Source organism: Salvelinus sp. IW2-2015, linkage group LG13, assembly GCF_002910315.2.
Source record: "Salvelinus sp. IW2-2015 linkage group LG13, ASM291031v2, whole genome shotgun sequence".
Classification (NCBI taxonomy): Eukaryota; Metazoa; Chordata; class Actinopteri; order Salmoniformes; family Salmonidae; genus Salvelinus; species Salvelinus sp. IW2-2015.
In genome coordinates, this window is record NC_036853.1 from 8,489,191 (window position 1) to 8,508,811 (window position 19,621).

A 19,621-nucleotide genomic window follows, 5' to 3' on the forward strand; every position below is an offset into this window, starting at 1 on the left:
GTACCGTATGTTCAGCAATAGTCGAATAGGATGGRCTTGACTAGAATACAGTATATACATATGAAATAGGTCAAATCACAGTTTCTTATGGAAATACTTTTAATTATTCGGTGTGCTAACTAGTATAAAACAGATCGATAATTGTGAACATTCTCCATAATTTTCGCCCTAATTATTAATTTACAACGTATACAGGACGGTACTCTTATTCTGAAGGATTCCAACGATTCGTAACTCGGAAGTACATAGTTATTCTTGCCTGTTTAGTAGCGGTATGGATGTCTAAAGCAACACAGCTAGCTTATCAACTTGAATTGTCTAAACATGTCTCAAATACGGTTGTTGAGGGTTTTTCTCAACGAGAGATTAACAGCTGCTGCTGARGAGATATTTGGGGTCGTTGAAAAAACGGTAGCAGAGTATCAGGAGGAAGTTGTCCGTCTACAGAGGCTGCTCGACATTGTTCTTCAACCTGAGATAAACATGCCCAGAGCAGGTAGGCTAACTATAGCACAAAGAGGAAGAGAGAGGCCCAACTCGGCGGAAAATCTGTCYACCTCCAGCAGGTGGCGTTTTTTCGTTGTTTCGCCCATTGTTTTTATGTGTATAACTCACGCCGTAGAGTTTGGTAAAGTTCAAGCATAATCCTTTGCTCAGGTATAACACGTTACAGGTCACAACACCCTAATCAGACACTCATAATACAGCTGTTTTATATATCCTAGATAGGGGCCCCACTAGCGCCATCTCTGGGTTGGCATTTCGTCCATTATCTTAACATCTTCCTTTTCATATATAATTAGCTCAAGCACTTCATACCATTTTAATACCACAGTGAAAATACCTATTTACATTATCAACACTCTTTTTTTATAAATGTTTATATAAGATTTTTTTTTCAATTGTCCATCTCTTAAGGGACATAGTCCCCATACCGCAGGGGCGGTCTTACGTTAGCCCTTGTCCTAGTGTGTCGCACTGGTACCATATTGGGCACCTCTGGGATCCTCAGGTCCTCTCCTGGCTCTTCCACAGCCTCCTGAAATTGTGGAGGCACGGTCAGCAGAGAACTGCCCTGGTGGGGTCTTCCCTGTGTCCTCATTATGTGTCCTGCCCACACCATCCAGAGGATATTCCCAGTCTTCCACTGTAGCCCTCCTGTGCCCTATGCTCTCCTGAACTGGGCGTATGTCCTTATGGTTTTTTCGATACTTCTGGCCCTTTACTTCCACTTCATATTACCTTGCGCTGATGTGCCCTATGCATGTGCCAAGACTCCATGTAGCATCCCTGGCGTGAGGTTACAGGAGCACTCTGACAGCCTCGCCTTGTTTTATTACAGGCAGATTTCTTTGCTTGCTGGTCATAGTAATGTTTTGACTTGTCCTGACGTGCACGTTTGTGTGCCTGAACATTCCCAATGACTTTTGGTGTGAGGAGCTTGGGAGTTGTTGGCAACAGAGAGCGTGTGTGTCTAGACATGAAGTGCTGTACAGGACTGCTGCCGAAGCCCTCTGTGGGAGTATTTCTCCACGCAAAAATGGCTTGCCACACATCTGTGCCTTCCTGCATTGCCTTTGTGATGAGAGTTTTCACTGCTATTTTCACTGCTGACTCCGCTTTACCATTACTCTGACTGTGGTATGGTGAAGAGGTCACATGATGGAACTCCCATGGTTCTGCAAAGTCTTGACTCAAACTGTGGCCCATTATCCGTAACTACACTACTGTCAGGTATGCCATATCTGCTAAACTGCTGCTTACAACAGTCGATGATGCAAGCGACTGTTGTGTCAATCACTTTCTTCACCTCCCAAAAATCTGAATAGTGGTCCACTATAATCAGAAAAGGAACATTATTTACTGTGAACAGATCCATTCCCACTTTAGACCAAGGACGTGTTGGTATGTCATGTGGCTGCAGTGTTTCTTTTTGCTGTTTAGGTAGATTAGCATTACATATTCTGCACACAGCCACAAAAATTGTAATTCCTTGGGTCATACTGAGTCTCTGACTTTCCTGAGACTGGCTTCAACCCCTGAGTGCCCTGCATGGATATGAGTGAGAATCATCGGGCGTAGAGTTTCTGGCACTACCACCCTGTCACCTTTGTAGACGACCTCTTCCTGCATTGTGAGTTCGTCTCTGTATGTCCAGTAGTCCCTCACCGGGATGGGCGTACTCTTTCTTGTGTCCGGGCCAGCCTCTTAGGATAAAAGACTGAAACATTTGAGAAGTCTTGTCCTCTGCTGAATGAGTTTTAATAGCATCCTGTGTCTTCGGGGAGATGTTCTGATCAGTAGCATGGTTCACATCTTCAAACTCTGCCTGTACAGCATATACTGTCTCATTTGTCTGATATTGCGGGTGACTAGTTGTTGGTAGTGCTGCTCGAGACAAGAAATCTGCAATGTGAAGCGCGGTTCCTATTTTGTATACTACCTGTAGTTGATAACGCTGAAGCTTTAGCATCATCCTTTAAAGTCGCTTCGGGGCAGACAGCTGTCTTTATTCAGCTTTAGATTCATCTCCCTTGTTCTTTGTAGGAGCTGAGTCAGGTTGTGGTCATGGTCCTGCACTGCTTCTTCCATTGTACCACCACAGCCGTATACCAGGATGTGCATCATGTTGCCTTCGCTGATATTCCTCTGCAGCTGGTTTCACTCCAAAAGGTAACCTTGTCCACCGGTATCTACCATRTGGTAAGGTAACTGCTCTATTCATCCAAACTAGAGGTCGACCGATTATGATTTTTCAACGCCGATACCGATTATTGGAGGACAAAAAAAGCCGATACCGATTAATGCGGTCGATTTATAATAAAAAAAGTTTTATATTATATATATATCTATCATACACACACACACATTTTTGTAATAATGAAATTGCAACAATCTGAATGAACAATGAACCACTTATTTTAACCTAATATAATACATAAATACACCACACACACACACACACACACACACACACACCACACACCAACACACACACCAGCTCTGAAGTGACAATGATACTGAAGAGTCTGATTAGGAGACAAATACTCTCATGTTTGAATTAAAAAGAGTTTAAGTTACCTGTGATGAATGTTGAAAACAAAAACTTTAATTTCTATATGCAGGAAATCCTATTTTAATAATGGCATGGTAAGAATTGACGACCAAGTGCGAGTCATAATCCCATGACACCTTCTAGCAAAATCTGAAAAGCGGTTCTTAATTTATTCCATAGGATATTTTTAGATTCACTTAAAATAAGGTCTGTGTTTCATGTAGGCTTACACCACCGTGCCAATTTTATAACTGTGTGGATATCCATAGGACAAGTAACTCTGATCAATATTGGCTAATTATAAGCGAAGATTTAAAAAAAAAATTGTAGAGTGGATTTATGAAAAATATGTTGACAAACGTTACTTATCCTAGTGAGATTTACACAGGTATCAAAACGTCGAAGCGGTTTAAGCCTGCACGAAACACAGACCTTATTTGAAGTAGATCAAGACATTCTCTATGGAAGACATGAACGGTAAAATAACGAAGGAACCCTTTCAAGTTCAGCCGCAAGTTATTACAAGGAATTATAACGCGTCGACTATTTCTCTCTAAACCATATACCTTTGACTAATCTGGAAACTATCACCTCGAGACAAAACGTTTATTCCGTTCCGTATTTTATCTAACGGGTGGCATCCATGAGTCTAAATATTCCTGTTACATTGCACAACCTTCAATGTTATGTCATAATTACGTAAAATTCTGGCAAATTAGTTCGCAATGAGCCAGGCGGCCAAACTGTTGCATATACCCTGACTCTGCGTGCAATGAGCCAAGAGAAATTACACAATTTCACCTGGTTAATATTGCCTGCTAACCTGGATTTCTTTTAGCTAAATATGCAGGTTTAAAAATATATACTTGTGTATTGATTTAAAAAGGCATTGATGTTTATGGTTAAGTACAACATTGGAGCAATGACAGTCATTGATTGATTGTTTTTTATAAGATAAGTTTAAATGCTAGCTGGCAACTTACCTTAGCTTACTGCATTCGCTAACAGGCAGGCTCCTCGTGGAGTGCAATGTAATCAGGTGTTAGAGGCATTGGACTAGTTAACTGTAAGGTTGCAAGATTGGATCCCCCGAGTTGGACAAAAGGTTAAAAATCTGTCGAGGCAGAACGTTCCTAGGCCATCATTGAAAATAAGAATGTGTTCTTAACTGACTTGCCTAGTTAAATAAAGATTAAATAAATGTGTAAAAATAAAATAAAAATCGGCGCCCAAAAATACCGATTTCCAATTGTTATGAAAACTTGAAATCGGCCCCGATTAATCGGCCATTGCGATTAATCGGTCGACCTCTAATCCAAACGTACCTGCCAGTACCCAATTTTTGCATCCATAACCGAAAAGATTTTAGCTTTTGCCAGGCTTGGCAGTATCTCTACACAAGGCTTTTGTTCAGGGCACTTGGATCAAGGCAGACTCTTATTTTGCCAGGCTTTCCCACCACAACCATGTTGCTTATCCACGTAGTAGGTTTGGTGGCCTTCGTAATGACAGCCTGTTCCTCCATTGAATCAACAGCCTTTAGTATCTTTTTCTTCAGTGGAATGGGGATTCGACGGGGAAGCTGTTGAACTGGTCTAACAGATTCATCCACCACCAAGTGGAGCTCACCTGGCAGAGCCCCCATCCCTTCAAAAACGTCCTCAAACTGTTTCAGTATTGCCTCTGAGGTGTTCAAGTCTGATGGGACCTTTTGTTTTTCTTTAGTGCTGACATGATGAAAGACATGTTGGTGGTTGAGCTGTAGCAACTTATGCTTTTCACAAGTTTCTTCTGAATGAGAGGCCTTTGCAAGGTTTTCACCACTTTAGCACATGTTTCCCCATCATGATTGGCTTGTAGTTCACACTCCCCTACTGGTGTAATAACCGAGCCACTGTACAGCCTTCGCCTTGCCTTGCTTGGTAGTGGCTTTGCATCTCCATCCTAAATTACTTGCATAAAGTCTCTGTAGCTGAGTATATTGACAGTTGAGCCACTGTCTAACTGTCATTTGATAGTGCTGCTTGGATCATAATCACAGTTATCACATGTCAGTAGGATAAGCTTTAAGTTTGTAAACCATTTTTCTTTGCCACTTTGAACAGAAATAACATATGTCATGTATAGCATGTCCGCTTCTTCATCATCATTATGATCACTGCATGTATCCTGTTCTAGCAGATTGACAGGCTTACATTGTCTTTGTCTGCACACTTCAGCAAAATTGTTATTTTTTCCACAGAATTTGCATATAACCCCATATGCTGAGCATTTGGCACTTGCGTGTGTTGATCCACAGTACATGCACCCTTCTTTAGTATTTTTCCGCCTTAGATCACTGTCCGATTAATTATGTTTCCATTTTCTATCGACATGGTCTCTGTATTTGTTCTGAGTGGCATAATTGACAGATTCTGCCTGTTTAGGGACAGTGTTCATCTTTTTTAATTGGATCTACATCTGTCCGCTTGCTTTGCATATATCTATGGCTTTCGTCAGCGTAAGTTGTGGTTGGCGCAGCATACTTGCTCTTACTCTGTTATCTTTACTGCCAGGGGAGGAAAATAGGTTTATTCAAAGATAACATGCTCCCCTGTCTTCAGTGATTCTCTCTTGTGATTCTCTCCACAGAACAAAGGGACAGGATGTAGTTTTAGAACCCAGCCCTAGCCTGTGGTTGACCAATTAGAATTCCTTGCAATAAAACTGGGCCAATGGCCAAATAACAAGTATCCTATTTCAGGTTGGACCAATGAGAAAGTGCAACACGTAGCTATGAGTTCAAGACTGACATTCCTAACAGATGTTGAACTGAAAACCAACACTTTCCATTGATCATTAGCACTCTACTGACTCTCGTCCTCTGCGTTGTGTATTTATCTTCAAAATTTTCTTACACAGCCAATCATAAGTCTGTCTCTGATCATTTCGTCTCTCATTGACCCGAAATCACATGAATCCGACATTTGACGCAACCTCACAAGATATTGACCAGACGTCTCTGCTTGAGTTTGTTCACATGTTAAAAATGAATCTTTCATAAATCACATTACAGGTGGGTTCAAAATGTCTTTATAAAATATCAAGGATTTTCTAAGAATTTTTTTCTATCCTCTTCCCTAAGATGTATGTGATGCTGAACATATGGCACTCTTCCAATTACACTGAGCAGTGTTGCCACTCTCACATGCGGGTCTTTTTTATTTAAGCAAGGAGTTTTTTGTATGGAGATCAATGAGAGAGTGTCGAACAACAACAAAAAATGATGGCTTATTTGTTACCTGAGGGTTATATGAAGTTTCATGATGCTTCATTTCTTACGAGTGTACTGATATAAGTAGGACACATCACATCCCAGCAACTGAGAAAACCCCCCCCCACTTTTTATCGGCGTTGTCTCGAGATGGCTTTGCATATACATAGTTGACGTCAACAACCCTCATTGAATATTCAAAACAGGATTACAGTAATGAGATGTATCCACTAGAGGTCAACCGATTTCAAGTTTTCATAACAATCGGTAATCTGCATTTTTGGACGCCGATTATGGCCGATTACGTTGCATTCCACGAGGAAATTGCTGTTACGCGAGTGCAGCAAGGAGCCAAGGTAAGTTGCTAGCTAGCATTAAACTTATCTTGTAAAAAAATCAATCTTCACACAATCACTCGTTAACTACACATGGTTGATGATATTACTATGTTAACTATCTTGTCCTGCGTTGCATATAATCAATGCGGTGCTTGTTCATTTATCATTGAATCACAGCCTACTTCGCCAAACGGGTGATGATTTAACAAAAGTACAATCGTTGCACAAATGTACCTAACCATAAACATCAATGCTTTTCTTAAAATCAATACACGGTTGTATATTTTTTTAAACCTGCATATTTAGTTAAAAGAAATTCATGTTAGCAGGCAATATTAACTAGGGAAATATATATATATACACACACACCGGCCAATTAATTGGTATTGGCTTTTTTTGGTCCTCCAATTATTGGTATCGGCGTTGAAAAATCATAATCGGTCGACCTCTAGTATCCACCAATCCAAAGAATGGATAAGCGGGAGCTAGACAGCCCGCAGTGCCGGTTTGTGGACAACGACTCCCATTGTTAGGGCGGAGAGATGTATCTTAATCTGTGCTATAACCCAAGATGTACTCTTAAAGGCGCTGCATGGTCAATCTGACGTCTGCATTGGCCGTGCAGCATTTACAGTGTTACGGGAAAAGTCAGGGCATTCATACTTCTTGCGCTTCACGGAACAGCGCAGAGCTGTTGTGAAGGAAGTTGTCTTCTTTTACTTTGAGATTGGGTTGGTGGATCGCATCCATTTTTTTTATGTGCATACACCACCATCTACTGTACTGGAGTGTGAGGACAATTATTGCCTACCTACATAAAATGTTCTTCATCAACAAGTCCTGTTCCTCTAAAAAGGTGAAATAGAGCCCTAAACACCACCATCGATTCTCTATTGCGAAACGGTTCTCGAAACATAAGGCCCTTTACTTTCATATCACATCAAAATAATTTCACAAATGCAAAACTTACCCACTAACTGTACACTGTTTTAACCCACTTACTGTACACTGTTTTAACCTGCTTTATCACAGTTGCAGCCGATTTCTTCCGTTACACACAGATGTTTGGAGCATGCTAGATAGCTAAGTAGCACAGGTGGTCCCTCTGTCTTCCGTAAACGCGCTGTAACATGGAGATATGGCCGTGTGGGAACACCAACCCTAAACCCATAAAGGTGTGTATCAATTAAACTTTTTTTGTTTTTTGAAAATGATTTCTTGCTGTTATGAAAGATAAGGCCCTTATGCTTCCATAACCGTACCGCAAGCGATGTTAATGTTCAGACCGAGCGCCAGGGCACTTCAAAACTCCCCCGTACAGAAGACGCCTTCATCCAATGACTCTTATATGTAATCAGAGAGGAAGAGGCGAAGGGAGAGGGATAACTGGGCCCAAAATGGCTCACCAAGCGAGGAGTTTTATATGGAGGTCAATAAGAGTGTTGAATATGGTTAACAAAAAAATGTATGTCTTATTTGATCGAATAAAAGTTTCATAAAGATTAGGTTGTTACAAGTGTACTGATATAAGTAGGACACGATGTCCCAGCAACTTTGAGAGAAAACTCTATCAGAGTTGTGCCTAGTCGTCACTAGTTACCACAGCCACAAAGTCATAAACCCCACCTATTTCTAGAATGTATCTTCTTAAAATGTGATTTTAAACCTAACCTTAACCATACTGCGAACCCTATGCTTAACCATTTTGACTTTGTGACTGTGGTAAGTATTGGAAACAGTTGTGCATGTTGTTCATACATGTATCTGCCCTCTCATTAGCTAGAATGGTCCCACCTGCTCTTGCCTCCTCCCGACTGCCTTCCGTTTTTGAAGACATTTTTTTCATTGTTAGAGCGGCCATTACAGTATCTGGTCAATATAATGGATCATTTGTGGTGTAGGAAACCGACAACGATGAGAGTTTATAAGGAGGAGGTGCCAGGACAACAACCTCTCCCTCAAAATCAGTAAGACAAAGGAGCTGATCGTGGACTACAGGAAACGGAGGGCTGAGCAAGCCCCCATCCACATCGACAGCGCTGTTGTGGAACTTCAAGTTCCTCTGTGTCACTAAGGACCTACCCCGGCCAAACCTGGATGGGTGTCATCCAGGTTTGGCCGGGGTAGGCTGTCATTGTAAATAAGAATATGTTCTTAACGGACTTGCCTAGTTAAATAAAGGTTAAAGAAAATAAAAAATGTTGGAACATTGCTGCGGGGACTTGCTTCCATTCAGCCACAAGAGCATTAGTGAGGTTGGCCACTGATGATTAGGCCTGGCTCGTAGTTGGCATTCCAATTCATCCCAATGCTGTTCGATGGGGTTGAGGTCAGGGCTCTGTGCAAGCCAGTCAAGTTCTTCCACACCAATCTCGACAAACCACTTTTGTATGGACCTCGCTTTGTGCACGGGGCATTGTCATGCTGAAATAGGAAAGGGCCTTCCTCAAACTGTTGACASAAAGTTGGAAGCACTGGAATTTAGGGGCATTCRCCAAACCCAGTCGGACTGCCAGATGGTGAAGCGTGATTCATCACGCTTTACACCATTCCAGCCGACGCTTGGCATTGCATATGGTTATCTTAGGCTTGTGTGCGGCTACTCGGCCATGGAAACCCATTTCATGAAGCTCCCGACAAACAGTTCTTGTGCTGACGTTGCTTCCAGAGGCCATTTGGAACTTGGTAGTAAGTGTTGCAACCCAAGGACAAGACAATTTTTGCACGCTACACACATCAGCACTCGCCGGTCCCGTTCTGTGAGCTTGTGTGGCCTACCACTTCGCGGCTGAGCCATTGTTGCGCCACTTCATAATAATAGCACTTACAGTTGACCAGGAAAGCTCTAGCAGTGCAGAAATTTGACAAATTGACTTGTTGGAAGCCATGTTGAAAGTCACTGAGCTCTTCARTAAGGCCATTCTACTGCCGATGTTTGTCTGTAGAGATTGCATGGCTGTGTGCTCGATTTTATACCCCTGTCAGCAACGGGTGTGGCTGAAATAGCCAAATCCACTAATTTGAAGGAGTGTCCACATACTTTTGTATATATATATAGTGTCACGTTCCTGACCTTATTTCCTTTATTTTGTCTTTGTTTAGTATGGTCAGGACGTGAGCTGGGTGGGCATTCTATGTTATGTGTTTCTATGTTTAGGTTCATTGTTAATTAGCCTGATATGGTTCTCAATCAGGGGCAGGTGTTTTACGTTTCCTCTGATTGAGAACCATATTAAGGTAGGCTGTTCACACCGTTTGTTTGTGGGTGATTGTCTTCCGTGTCAGTGTTGTTACCACACGGGACTGTTTCGTTTGTTTTAATCGGTTCCTGTTCGTGCGTTCTTTGTGTTCTATAAGTTCTCATGTTCAGGTCTGTCTACGTYGTTTTGTTGTTTTGTAGTTATTCAAGTGTGCTTCGTGTTCGTCTTGTTTAATAAATCAACATGTATTCATCACCAGCTGCGTTTTGGTCCAATCCATGCTCCTCCTCAGACGAGGAGGAGAACAACCGTTACATATAGGTATATTACCTCAATTACACAGGAGGTTAGTGGCAACTTAATTGGGKAGGACAGGCTCGTGGTAATGGCTGGAGCGAAGTGGTATTGTTGTGGAAATTCTTACACAGGGACACAAAGTAAATCTTAAATGAATCATTGTTTATTATCAGCGCACTGGAGAGGTTCCAACAAACTTGATGCACCATAGTGAACATCTGTCAGGAGCTCTAACGGGGCAGTCCCATTAGTTCTCTTATATACTTATTTATTATAATTATGCATGATTTAGCTTATTCATAATTCATTCATCATTAACGTTTTCTTCATGCATGTGACGGACCAATACCTCACGAGGCTTCTCTAAGCTGAGACCTTGAAACTGAGATATATTTCGTTCTCAAAACAAGGTTCTGGGCGTACTGACGAATTGCAAATCCTGATAGTGAGGGTTCGTTCAATCAGTCACGGTTATTAGAAAAGCACAAACATAACATTTTCCATCACAGTATCCAATATATCACACAGTTTCCATGTTTTTGCTGCCATTCCATTCACTCCATTCCAGACATTATTATGAGCCGTCCTCCCCTCAGCAGCGCACTGCTCAACTACCTTTTCCCCTGCACATTGACTCGGTATCGGTACTCCTTGTATTTAGACTTTATTTTACCATTTCATTTTTTATTAGTATATTTTGGATATGTGAAATTATTTTGATGTGATATGAAAGTAGGGGGCTTTGTGTTTCTAGAACTATACCACAATTAAGAATCAAATCAAATTTGATTGGTCGCATATACATATTGCAGATGTTATTGCAGGTGGCAGCGAAATGTTTGTTTCTAGCACCAACAGTGCAGTAATACCTAACAATACACACAAATCAACAACAAAAAATAATAAAGAAATTTAGAAATATCAGGACGAGCAATGTCATAGTCCGGAATATGAATATACATGTATATAATGTTGTGTATAGACATTATGAACAGTATATGAATAGAACATGTGTCTACAGCAGTAGTTATATAGGATGAGCCTTGAATAGAATACAGTATATACATATGAAGTGGGTAAAACAGTATGCGTACATTATTAAACTGGCTATGTACATAGGGCAGCAGTCTCTACGGTGCAGGGTAGAGTACCGGGTGGTAGCCGACTAGAACAGTGACTAAGTTATTGGGTGGAGGCTGGCTAGTAGTGACTATTTAACAGTCTGATGGCCTGAAGATAGAAGCTGTTTTTCAATGTCTTGGTCCCAGCTTTGATGCATCTGTACGTACTGTCTGCTCCTTCTAGATGGTAGCAGGGTGAACAGGCCGTGGCTCGGGTGGGTGAGGTCCTTGATGATCTTCTTGGCCTTCCTGTGACACCGGGTGTTGTAGATGTCCTGGAGGGCGGGCAGTGTGCCCCCGGTGATGCGTTGGGCTGACCGCACGACCCACTGGAGAGCTCTGCTGTTGTGGATGGTGCAATTGCTGTACCAGGCGGTGATACAGCCTGACAGGATGCTCTCAATGGTGCATCTGTAGAAGTTCATAAGGTTCTTAGGGGCCAAGCTAAATTTCTTTAAGCCTTCTGATGTTTAAGAGGCATGTTTAAGAGGCACTGTTGCACCACTGTCTGTGTGAAGGGACCATTTCAGGTTGTCAGTGATGTGCACGCAGAGGAACTTAAAGCTTTTGACCGTCTCCACTGCAGCTCCGCCGATGTGGATGGGGGCATGCTCTCTCTGCTGTCTCCTGTAGTCCCTGATCAGTTCCTTCGTTTTGTTGACATTGAGGGAGACGTTATTTTCCTGGCACCACTCCACCAGGGCCCTCACCTCCATGTAGGCTGTCTTGTCGTTATTGGTAATCTGCATGCTTGATGATTGAGTTGGAGACGTGCGTGGCCATGCAGTCAAGGGAGTACAGGAGGGGGCTGAGCACACACCATTGTGGGGCCACCATGTTGAGGATCAGCGTAGCAGAGGTGTTGTTGAACAGAATTCTAGCATAGGTATTCCTCTTGTCCAGATGGGATAGGGCAGTGTGATGGCGATTGTGTCATCCGTGGATCTGTTGGGACGGTATGCAAATTGTAGTGGGTTTAGGGTGTCGAGTAAGGTGGAGGGTATATGATCCTTAACTAGCCTCTCAAAGCACTTCATGATGACAGAAGTGAGTGCTACGGGGCGATAGTCATTTAGTTCAGTTACCTTCACTTTCTTGGGTACAGGAACAATGGTGGACCTCTTGAAGCAAGTGGGGACAACAGACTGGGATAGGGAAAGATTGAATATGTTCGTAAACACTTCAGCCAGCAGGTCTGCGCATGATCTGAGGACTCTGCTTTGTTAACATTCTCTGTTTCACGAAATCATGGCTCTCTCCGGATATACTGTCCACATCTTTACAGCCAGGGGGAATACATACATTGCATGGAAAGAAAGAACTCTCTGGGAAAAAGAAAGGTGGAGGTGTACGTTTCATGATTATCTACTCATTGTGTGTTTGTGGTTAACGTACAATAACTGAATTTTGTTTGTTCTCCCTATCTGGAATGCCTCACCATCAAATGCCGACCGCATTACCTCTCGAGAGAATTCTCTTCAGTCATCGTCACGACCATGTATATTCACATTTAGATGGAATATTTGGCTGTTTTGGCTGTCTGAGCCAATTCGCCTCTAAGCAGAACATATAAGGTCCTTGGACTATAAGGAGTAACGTTAGGCTCCTTTAGTTTATTATTGGGCTACCCAAGCCCATGTTGTGCATCTAAAGGTTAAGAACATAAATTGTGAATGAATGATATTGTATTCTGGATAAGAGCGTCTGCTAAATGACTTAAATGTAAATGTATTGTATTGCACGCTCTAAACTTTTTCCACTGGTCCCTTCTCCAATATTCATGTAATCTGTTGTTGCTAGCAATATTCATAAAAAATACAATTGTATTTATATTTTGAGATCTGGTCGCAGACTCCCTGCAGTGTCGGACCCACTTTGGGAACCCCCGGCTAACTCGTTAAAAGTTTGTCTAGCTCAACCTTCATTTTTAAGACATTGGATGTCAAAGGTAGTTATTTTTGAGACAAAGTTCAGGATTAATTGATTTATTTTAGATCAGTAGACGTTAATTATTGCAGGCGTACCAGACAGGAGGTAGGTCTACATGTCATTGAGTTTTCTGTTTTATCCTTTCTCCTTTCCTCCAGACCGCCAGCAGTGTACTCTTTCTTTCTCTGAAGAGGAGGTTCCCCCTGAGCAGCAGCAGTGTGAGCAGGAGTGGAGCCCCAATCTGGGACAGGAGGACCCAGAGCCCACACAGATTAAAGAAGAGCAGGAGGAACTCCGGAGCCGTCAGGGAGAAGAGCAGATTCAAGGGATTGAGGCAGAGACCATAGAGTTCATATTCAACCCTGTCTGTGTGAAAAGTGACCGTGATGAAGACCCAACTCAGCCCTCACATCTCTATCAAGCCCAAAAGGAGGGAAACGGAGAGAGAGACACACTACCCAGTACTACAACTGAAAATATCAAAACAGAACCTGATGGAGACATCTATGTAGAATCAGAACCAACCAGTGTCTCTCAGCCTTTCTCTACAGTAAATCCAGACTGTTCTGCAGCTCAGAGTGAAAACAGTCAAAGTGTCAGTGGTATGGAGACTGGAGGACCTCCGTCAGGTTTTAAGTCAGTCAAATCAAAGAGAACAAAGATGATAAAAGGACAAAGCTCCTGTGTCAAGAAATCTACACAGTTGACCCTCCTGAAATCACCCAGTCAAAGTCATGCTACTCCTTGTTGTTGTAAGGTGTGTGGCAAGTCTTTTCATCACATGGGTTCATTAATCAAACACGTGCAAATTCATACAAAGGATGAAGAAGGTATTTGTGGTGTGTGTGGAAAATGTTTTCAGTCCACAGAAAGTATGAAAGATCACCTCCAAACTCACATTGCAGATAGGTTTTGTTGTCATGTTTGTGGTAAAGGGTTCACCTTAAACAGTAATCTAAAAAGACACATGAGGAGCCACACAAGAGAGAAACCATATGGCTGTCATTATTGTGGCCAGGGATTCAGCACTGGCAGCACTCTGAATAGACACATTAGGATTCACACAGGGGAGAAGCCATTTTGCTGCCCTGATTGTGGCAAATCATTCACTCAGAGTGGACATCTAAAAATACACATGAGGACCCACACAGGGGAGAAACCACATAGCTGTCCTGATTGTGGCAAAGGATTCAGCATTGCCAGTAATCTGTCAGTGCACATGAAGATTCACACAGGAGAGAAAAGACAAAAGGATTCAGCACTGGCACCAATCTGAATGTGCACATGAGAACTCAGGGGAGAGACCATACTGATGTCCTCATAGTAGAAATGTATTTCCCAATCAGGTACATTGAATAACAGACACACCAAGGAAGCACTTTAAATGTGTGATACTGGCAGTATTTTTCTAAATGATAGAACTCTGATAAAGTAACATGAAGAACAATCACAAGAGGGAGGAAACATGACAGTGTGCTGTTTGGGGAGAGGTCTGGAGATAGAAGATTGAGAGGCACATTGTACAGTGCCTTTAAAAAGTATTCATACCCCTTGACTTATTCCACATTTTGTTGTGTTGTAGCCTGAATTCATAATGACTTAAATACATTTAAAAAATCCCCTCACACATCTACACACAATGCCCCATAATGATAAAGTGAAGAGAAAAGAAGAAAAAAGAATTAAATGAAATCTTATTCACATAAGTATTCACACCCGAGTCAATACTTTGTAGAAGCACCTTAGACATACAGACAATCTGCTTTGCACATCTTGATATGGGGATTTTCTCCCATTCTTCCTTGCAGATTTTCTCAAGCTCTTAAATTAGATGGGGAGTAGCGGTGAACTTCAAGTCTGGGCATTGACTGGGCCACTCAAGGACTTTCATATTCTTGTTCTGAAGCCATTCCACTATTACTTTGGCTGTATGCTTAGGGTCATTGTCCTGTTGAAAAGTATRTCTTTGCCCCAGTCTAAGGTCATTTGCACTCTGAAACAGGTTCTCATCAAGGATTTGCCTGTATTTGACTCCATTCATTGTTCCATCTATCCTTACCAGTGTCTCAGTCCCTGCCGCTGAAAAGCATCCCCATAGCATGATGCTGCCGCCACCATGTTTCACGGTAGGGATGGTGTTAGACGGGTGATGAGCTCTGTCAGGTTTTCTCCAGACATAGCACTTTGCATTCAGGCTAAAGAGTAAACTTTTGTCTCATCAGATCACAGAATATTTTGCCTTATGCTCAGTCTTTCACGTGCCTTTTTGCAAACTCCATGCATGCTGTCAGGTGCCTTTTTCCCAGGAGTGGCTTCTGAAAGGAATTTTATAACATCTGTACATTATAGGAACACCTGTAATTACAAAAGTACAATGATTAATGTTTTGCTTTAGCTTGAGATTAAGAATCAGTGGTAGAGACTTTGTAAGTGCATGAAGAGGTCAACTGTACAAAAGTCATATGCCTGTTTGTTGAAACTATACTTTCAGTTCCTGTTGTTGCTGTGTTCCAGGCTTACTTCTGCTAGCACATGATAGCAATAGGAGGAAGAAGGATTGGGAAATTAACTGCAAATAACAATAAGCTGAACTCCGCTTAGCAGAAACATCTTTGTATTTGCAACTATTCATTATGAGCTTATATGGTATTAAAGTTAAGGGACATCACCCTSGGCGGGGTGAACCTCAGTTGGGGATAAATGGGAAAACATCTTTTGAACTAAGTGTGTTACTTGCAAATTACTGTAAGTATATACTCCGGGTTGCAATCCGGCTTGCAATCCTTATTAAATAAACTAACCTCTGATCAAGGAAGTTTCCCGTGGTCTCTTGTATGAACATAGGGCAGAATTCCCTTGCATTTCCATCTGGTCGCTCTCCCATAAAGCCCAGATTGGTGAGGTGCCATAGAGACTGTTATCCTTCTTGCAGGTTCTCCCATCTCAGCCAAGGAACTCCATAGTTCTGTCGGAGTGGTCATTGGGTTCTTGGTCACCTCCCTGACCAAGGTCCTTCTTGCCCGGTTGCTCAGTTTGGTCGGACGGCCAGCTCTAGCCAAAGTCAGGGTAGTTCCATATTTTTTCACTTTCCCAATGATTGAGACCACTGTGCTCAATCAAACATTCAACACACTATAAATTGTTTTATACCCTTCCCCAGATATGTCTCATCACAATCCTGGAGATCTACGGACAATTCCTTGGACTTAATGGTATAGTTTCTGCTCTGACATGCACTGTCAATTATGGGACCTTTATATAGGCAGGTGTGTTTCTTTCTAAATCATCTCCAAACAATTGAATTGGCCACAGGTGGACTCCAATCAAGTTGTAGCGACATCTCAAAGATGATCAAAGGAAATTGGATGCACCCGAGCTCAATTTTGAACGTCATAGCAAAGAGGTGTGAATACTTATGTAAATTAGATATGGGTGTATTTCATTTTCAGTCAATTTGAATTTTTTTCTAAAAACATATTTTCACTTTGTCGTAAGAGGGTATTGTGTGTAGATAGGTGAGTGATTTATTTAATCCATTTTGAATTCAGGCTGTAACAACACAATGTGGTATAAGTCAAGGGGTATGAATACTTTCTGAAGGCATTGTATATATATTCCACTCTTAGGTGAATAAAATATGACTGAATTACAACTTCAACATAAGAACAATACATCACCCGAAGCAGCCACCACTATAACAGAGAGCAGTCCGTGGATTTCTGAGCAACAGTAGTCCCTGCTCATTAGTTATAAGATGACACAACAGACATTTGAAACTATGTCCTCCATCTCTACATAAAATAGGTTTTTGTCAATATGTTGAAATTTGCCACATTACATCTGTTATGAAGTTGTTAAAGGGCAATTCCATTGTAACTATGCACAAGGACCACCTTTTAACAATTTCCACAGAGGATTTTACAAAAACACATTTACAGAAATAACTGCAGATCCAAAGTGTGGTAACAGAATAAAACTGAGTGTTATACCGTAATTTTGTTACCAAACTTGGCATCTGCACAGTTTTTCCAGTAAATGTGTTTTTATTTTATTTACTGTGTAAATTGTTCAAAGTAGTCATTGTTTATATAGTTGTATGGTTTGTTAAACTGAGGAAATCAATGGTTTTGGTTTGGCACACATTTTAAAATGAGAAGAAAAAAAATCGGAGTCTCAGCGTAATTCCGTTATCGTGGAATTGCCCTATAAAGTAGTTTTCGCAATATCAGTTACTTTGTATATCAGTTAGTGTCCACAGGAGCTGAAATAATCCTACCATTATTATTACTTCGGAGCTTGATGCCAATATCCACTCTGAGGGGAAAATACATTTTTATTTTGTTTTCCATGTTTTGACAAGCATTAAGAAAATTGTTGTGCTCAAGTGGACCCATTCATATACTGTAAATGAACCTTCTGAAACATGTTTGTTTTTTTATTCCAGAGATTGTACATTTTATCTGCCTTTGTATAACAGAATAAATGTTGATAACACATGTTCAATGTGAGGTGTCTTTACCTGCACATTTCTCTTTCCTCTGACTGTGTTCATTGCACTTTTATGAAACATTGGAACCATTGAAGTGTTTGACAGTTACAATACATTCGGAAAGTGTTTACACAGTTTGTTACGTTACAGCCTTATTCTAAAATTGATTAAATTAAACAATTTCCTTATCAATCTAAACACAATACCCCATAATGACAAAGCGAAAACAGGTTTCTAGAAAATGTTGCACATTTATAAAAAATAAAACAAAAATACCTTATTTACTTAAGTATTCAGACCCTTTGCTATGAGATTCAAAATTGAGATCAGATCCTTTTTCCATTGATCATCCTTGAGATGTTTCTACAACTTGATTGGAGTCCACCTGTGGTAAATTCAATTGATTGGACATGATTTGGAAAGGCACAAACCTGTCTATATAAGGTCCCACAATTGACAATGGACGTCAGAGCAAAAACCAAGCAATGAGGTCGAAGGAATTGTCTGTAGAGCTGTGAGACAGGATTGTGTCGAGGCACAGATCTGGGGAAGGGTACGAAAAAATGTCTGCAGCATTGAAGGTCCCCAAGAACACAGTGACCTCCATCATTCTTAAATGGAAGAAGTTTGGAACCACCAACACTAGAGCTGTTATAGAGCTGGCCGRCCGGCCAAACTGAGCAATCGGGGGAGAAGGGCCTTAGTCAGGGAGGTGACCAAGAACCCGATGGTCACTCTGACAGAGCTAAAGAGTTTCTCTGTGGAGATGGGAGAAACTTCCAGAAGGACAACCATCTCTGCAGCATTCCACCAATCAGGCTTTTATGGTAGAGTGGCCAGACGGAAGCTACTCCTCAGTAAAAGGCACATGACAGCCCGCTTGGAGTTTGCCTAAAGGCAACTAAAGGACTCTCAGACCATGAGAAACAAGATTCTCTGGACTGATGAAACCAAGATTGAACTTTGGCCTGAATGCTAAGTGTCACGTCTGGAGGAAACCTGGCACCATCCCTAAGGTGAAGTGTGGTGGTGGTAGCATCATGCTGTGGGGATGTTTTTCAGCTGCAGGGACTGGGAGACTAGTCAGAATTGAGGGAAAGATGAACGGAGCAAAGTTCAGAGAGATCCTTGATGAAACCTGCTCCAGAGCGCTTGGGACCTCAGTATGGGGCGAAGGTTCACCTTCCAACAGGACAATGACCCTAAGCACTGTCGTAGCTGAATCAGAATTAGTTAGGTAACATAGATAAATAAGATGTTTTATTTACTTTCATAATATGCTTATGTGAGATACTTGTCATTAGAATGTCTCTTTTTGGACTATACTGTCGGCAGTTGCATTTTTCCTTTCTTCTCTAGGGAAAAGTCACTTGGGGCCCAGAGAGCGGAGAGGTCAGGCTTGTCTTTTACATGTCTGGTAATATGCAGAATATCAGAATGGAACATTGTCTTCATATGTGAACGGGTTTGAACATTGTCTTCATATGTGAATGTATCTGATAAACCATGTGAAGGGCTCCACAATGTCTGTACTCCAGTCACTCCCTCATTTTCCCATTGGGGGGAGGAGTATGGCAGTGTCTGGAACCATTGTATTACCCCTCTGATGTTGCACTAATCTTGAGATAGTATATGACCTAGAAGTCACTCCCCTCAGTGAGCTTGTCCAGGGGTGGGGTGTATTTGAGATGGGTGTATCTAAAGTTGACAATTGATATATGCCATTGGATGAGGTAATGTTTTGGTACTATGAAGTACCAAGAACGAGATTAGAACCTCGTCTTAGAGAGCAAACTGAACGATAATTTATAGCTAATGCTATCTGGCTATGGGATACTCCTCTCTCAAGTAAAAGGCCCTTTGTGAAGTTTCTGAGATTTGTGGTTCGTCATGTGAGTTGGGAGGGGTGAATCTTGGCTATAAAAGATACTAGAATTCT

The 19,621-nt window shown here is 41.6% G+C and overlaps 1 protein-coding gene across 1 annotated transcript; it reads left to right on the top strand.

The window, feature by feature from the left end:
- Positions 1–34: 34 nt before the first annotated feature.
- LOC111972064 (zinc finger protein 135-like) lies at positions 35–17,689 on the top strand. Its single transcript, XM_023998905.3, has 2 exons — positions 35–496; positions 13,352–17,689. Exons 1-2 carry the CDS (start codon positions 325–327, stop codon positions 14,467–14,469), a joined length of 1,290 nt encoding a protein of 429 aa, XP_023854673.1. The 5' UTR covers positions 35–324; the 3' UTR covers positions 14,470–17,689.
- The last annotated feature ends 1,932 nt before the right edge of the window (positions 17,690–19,621 follow it).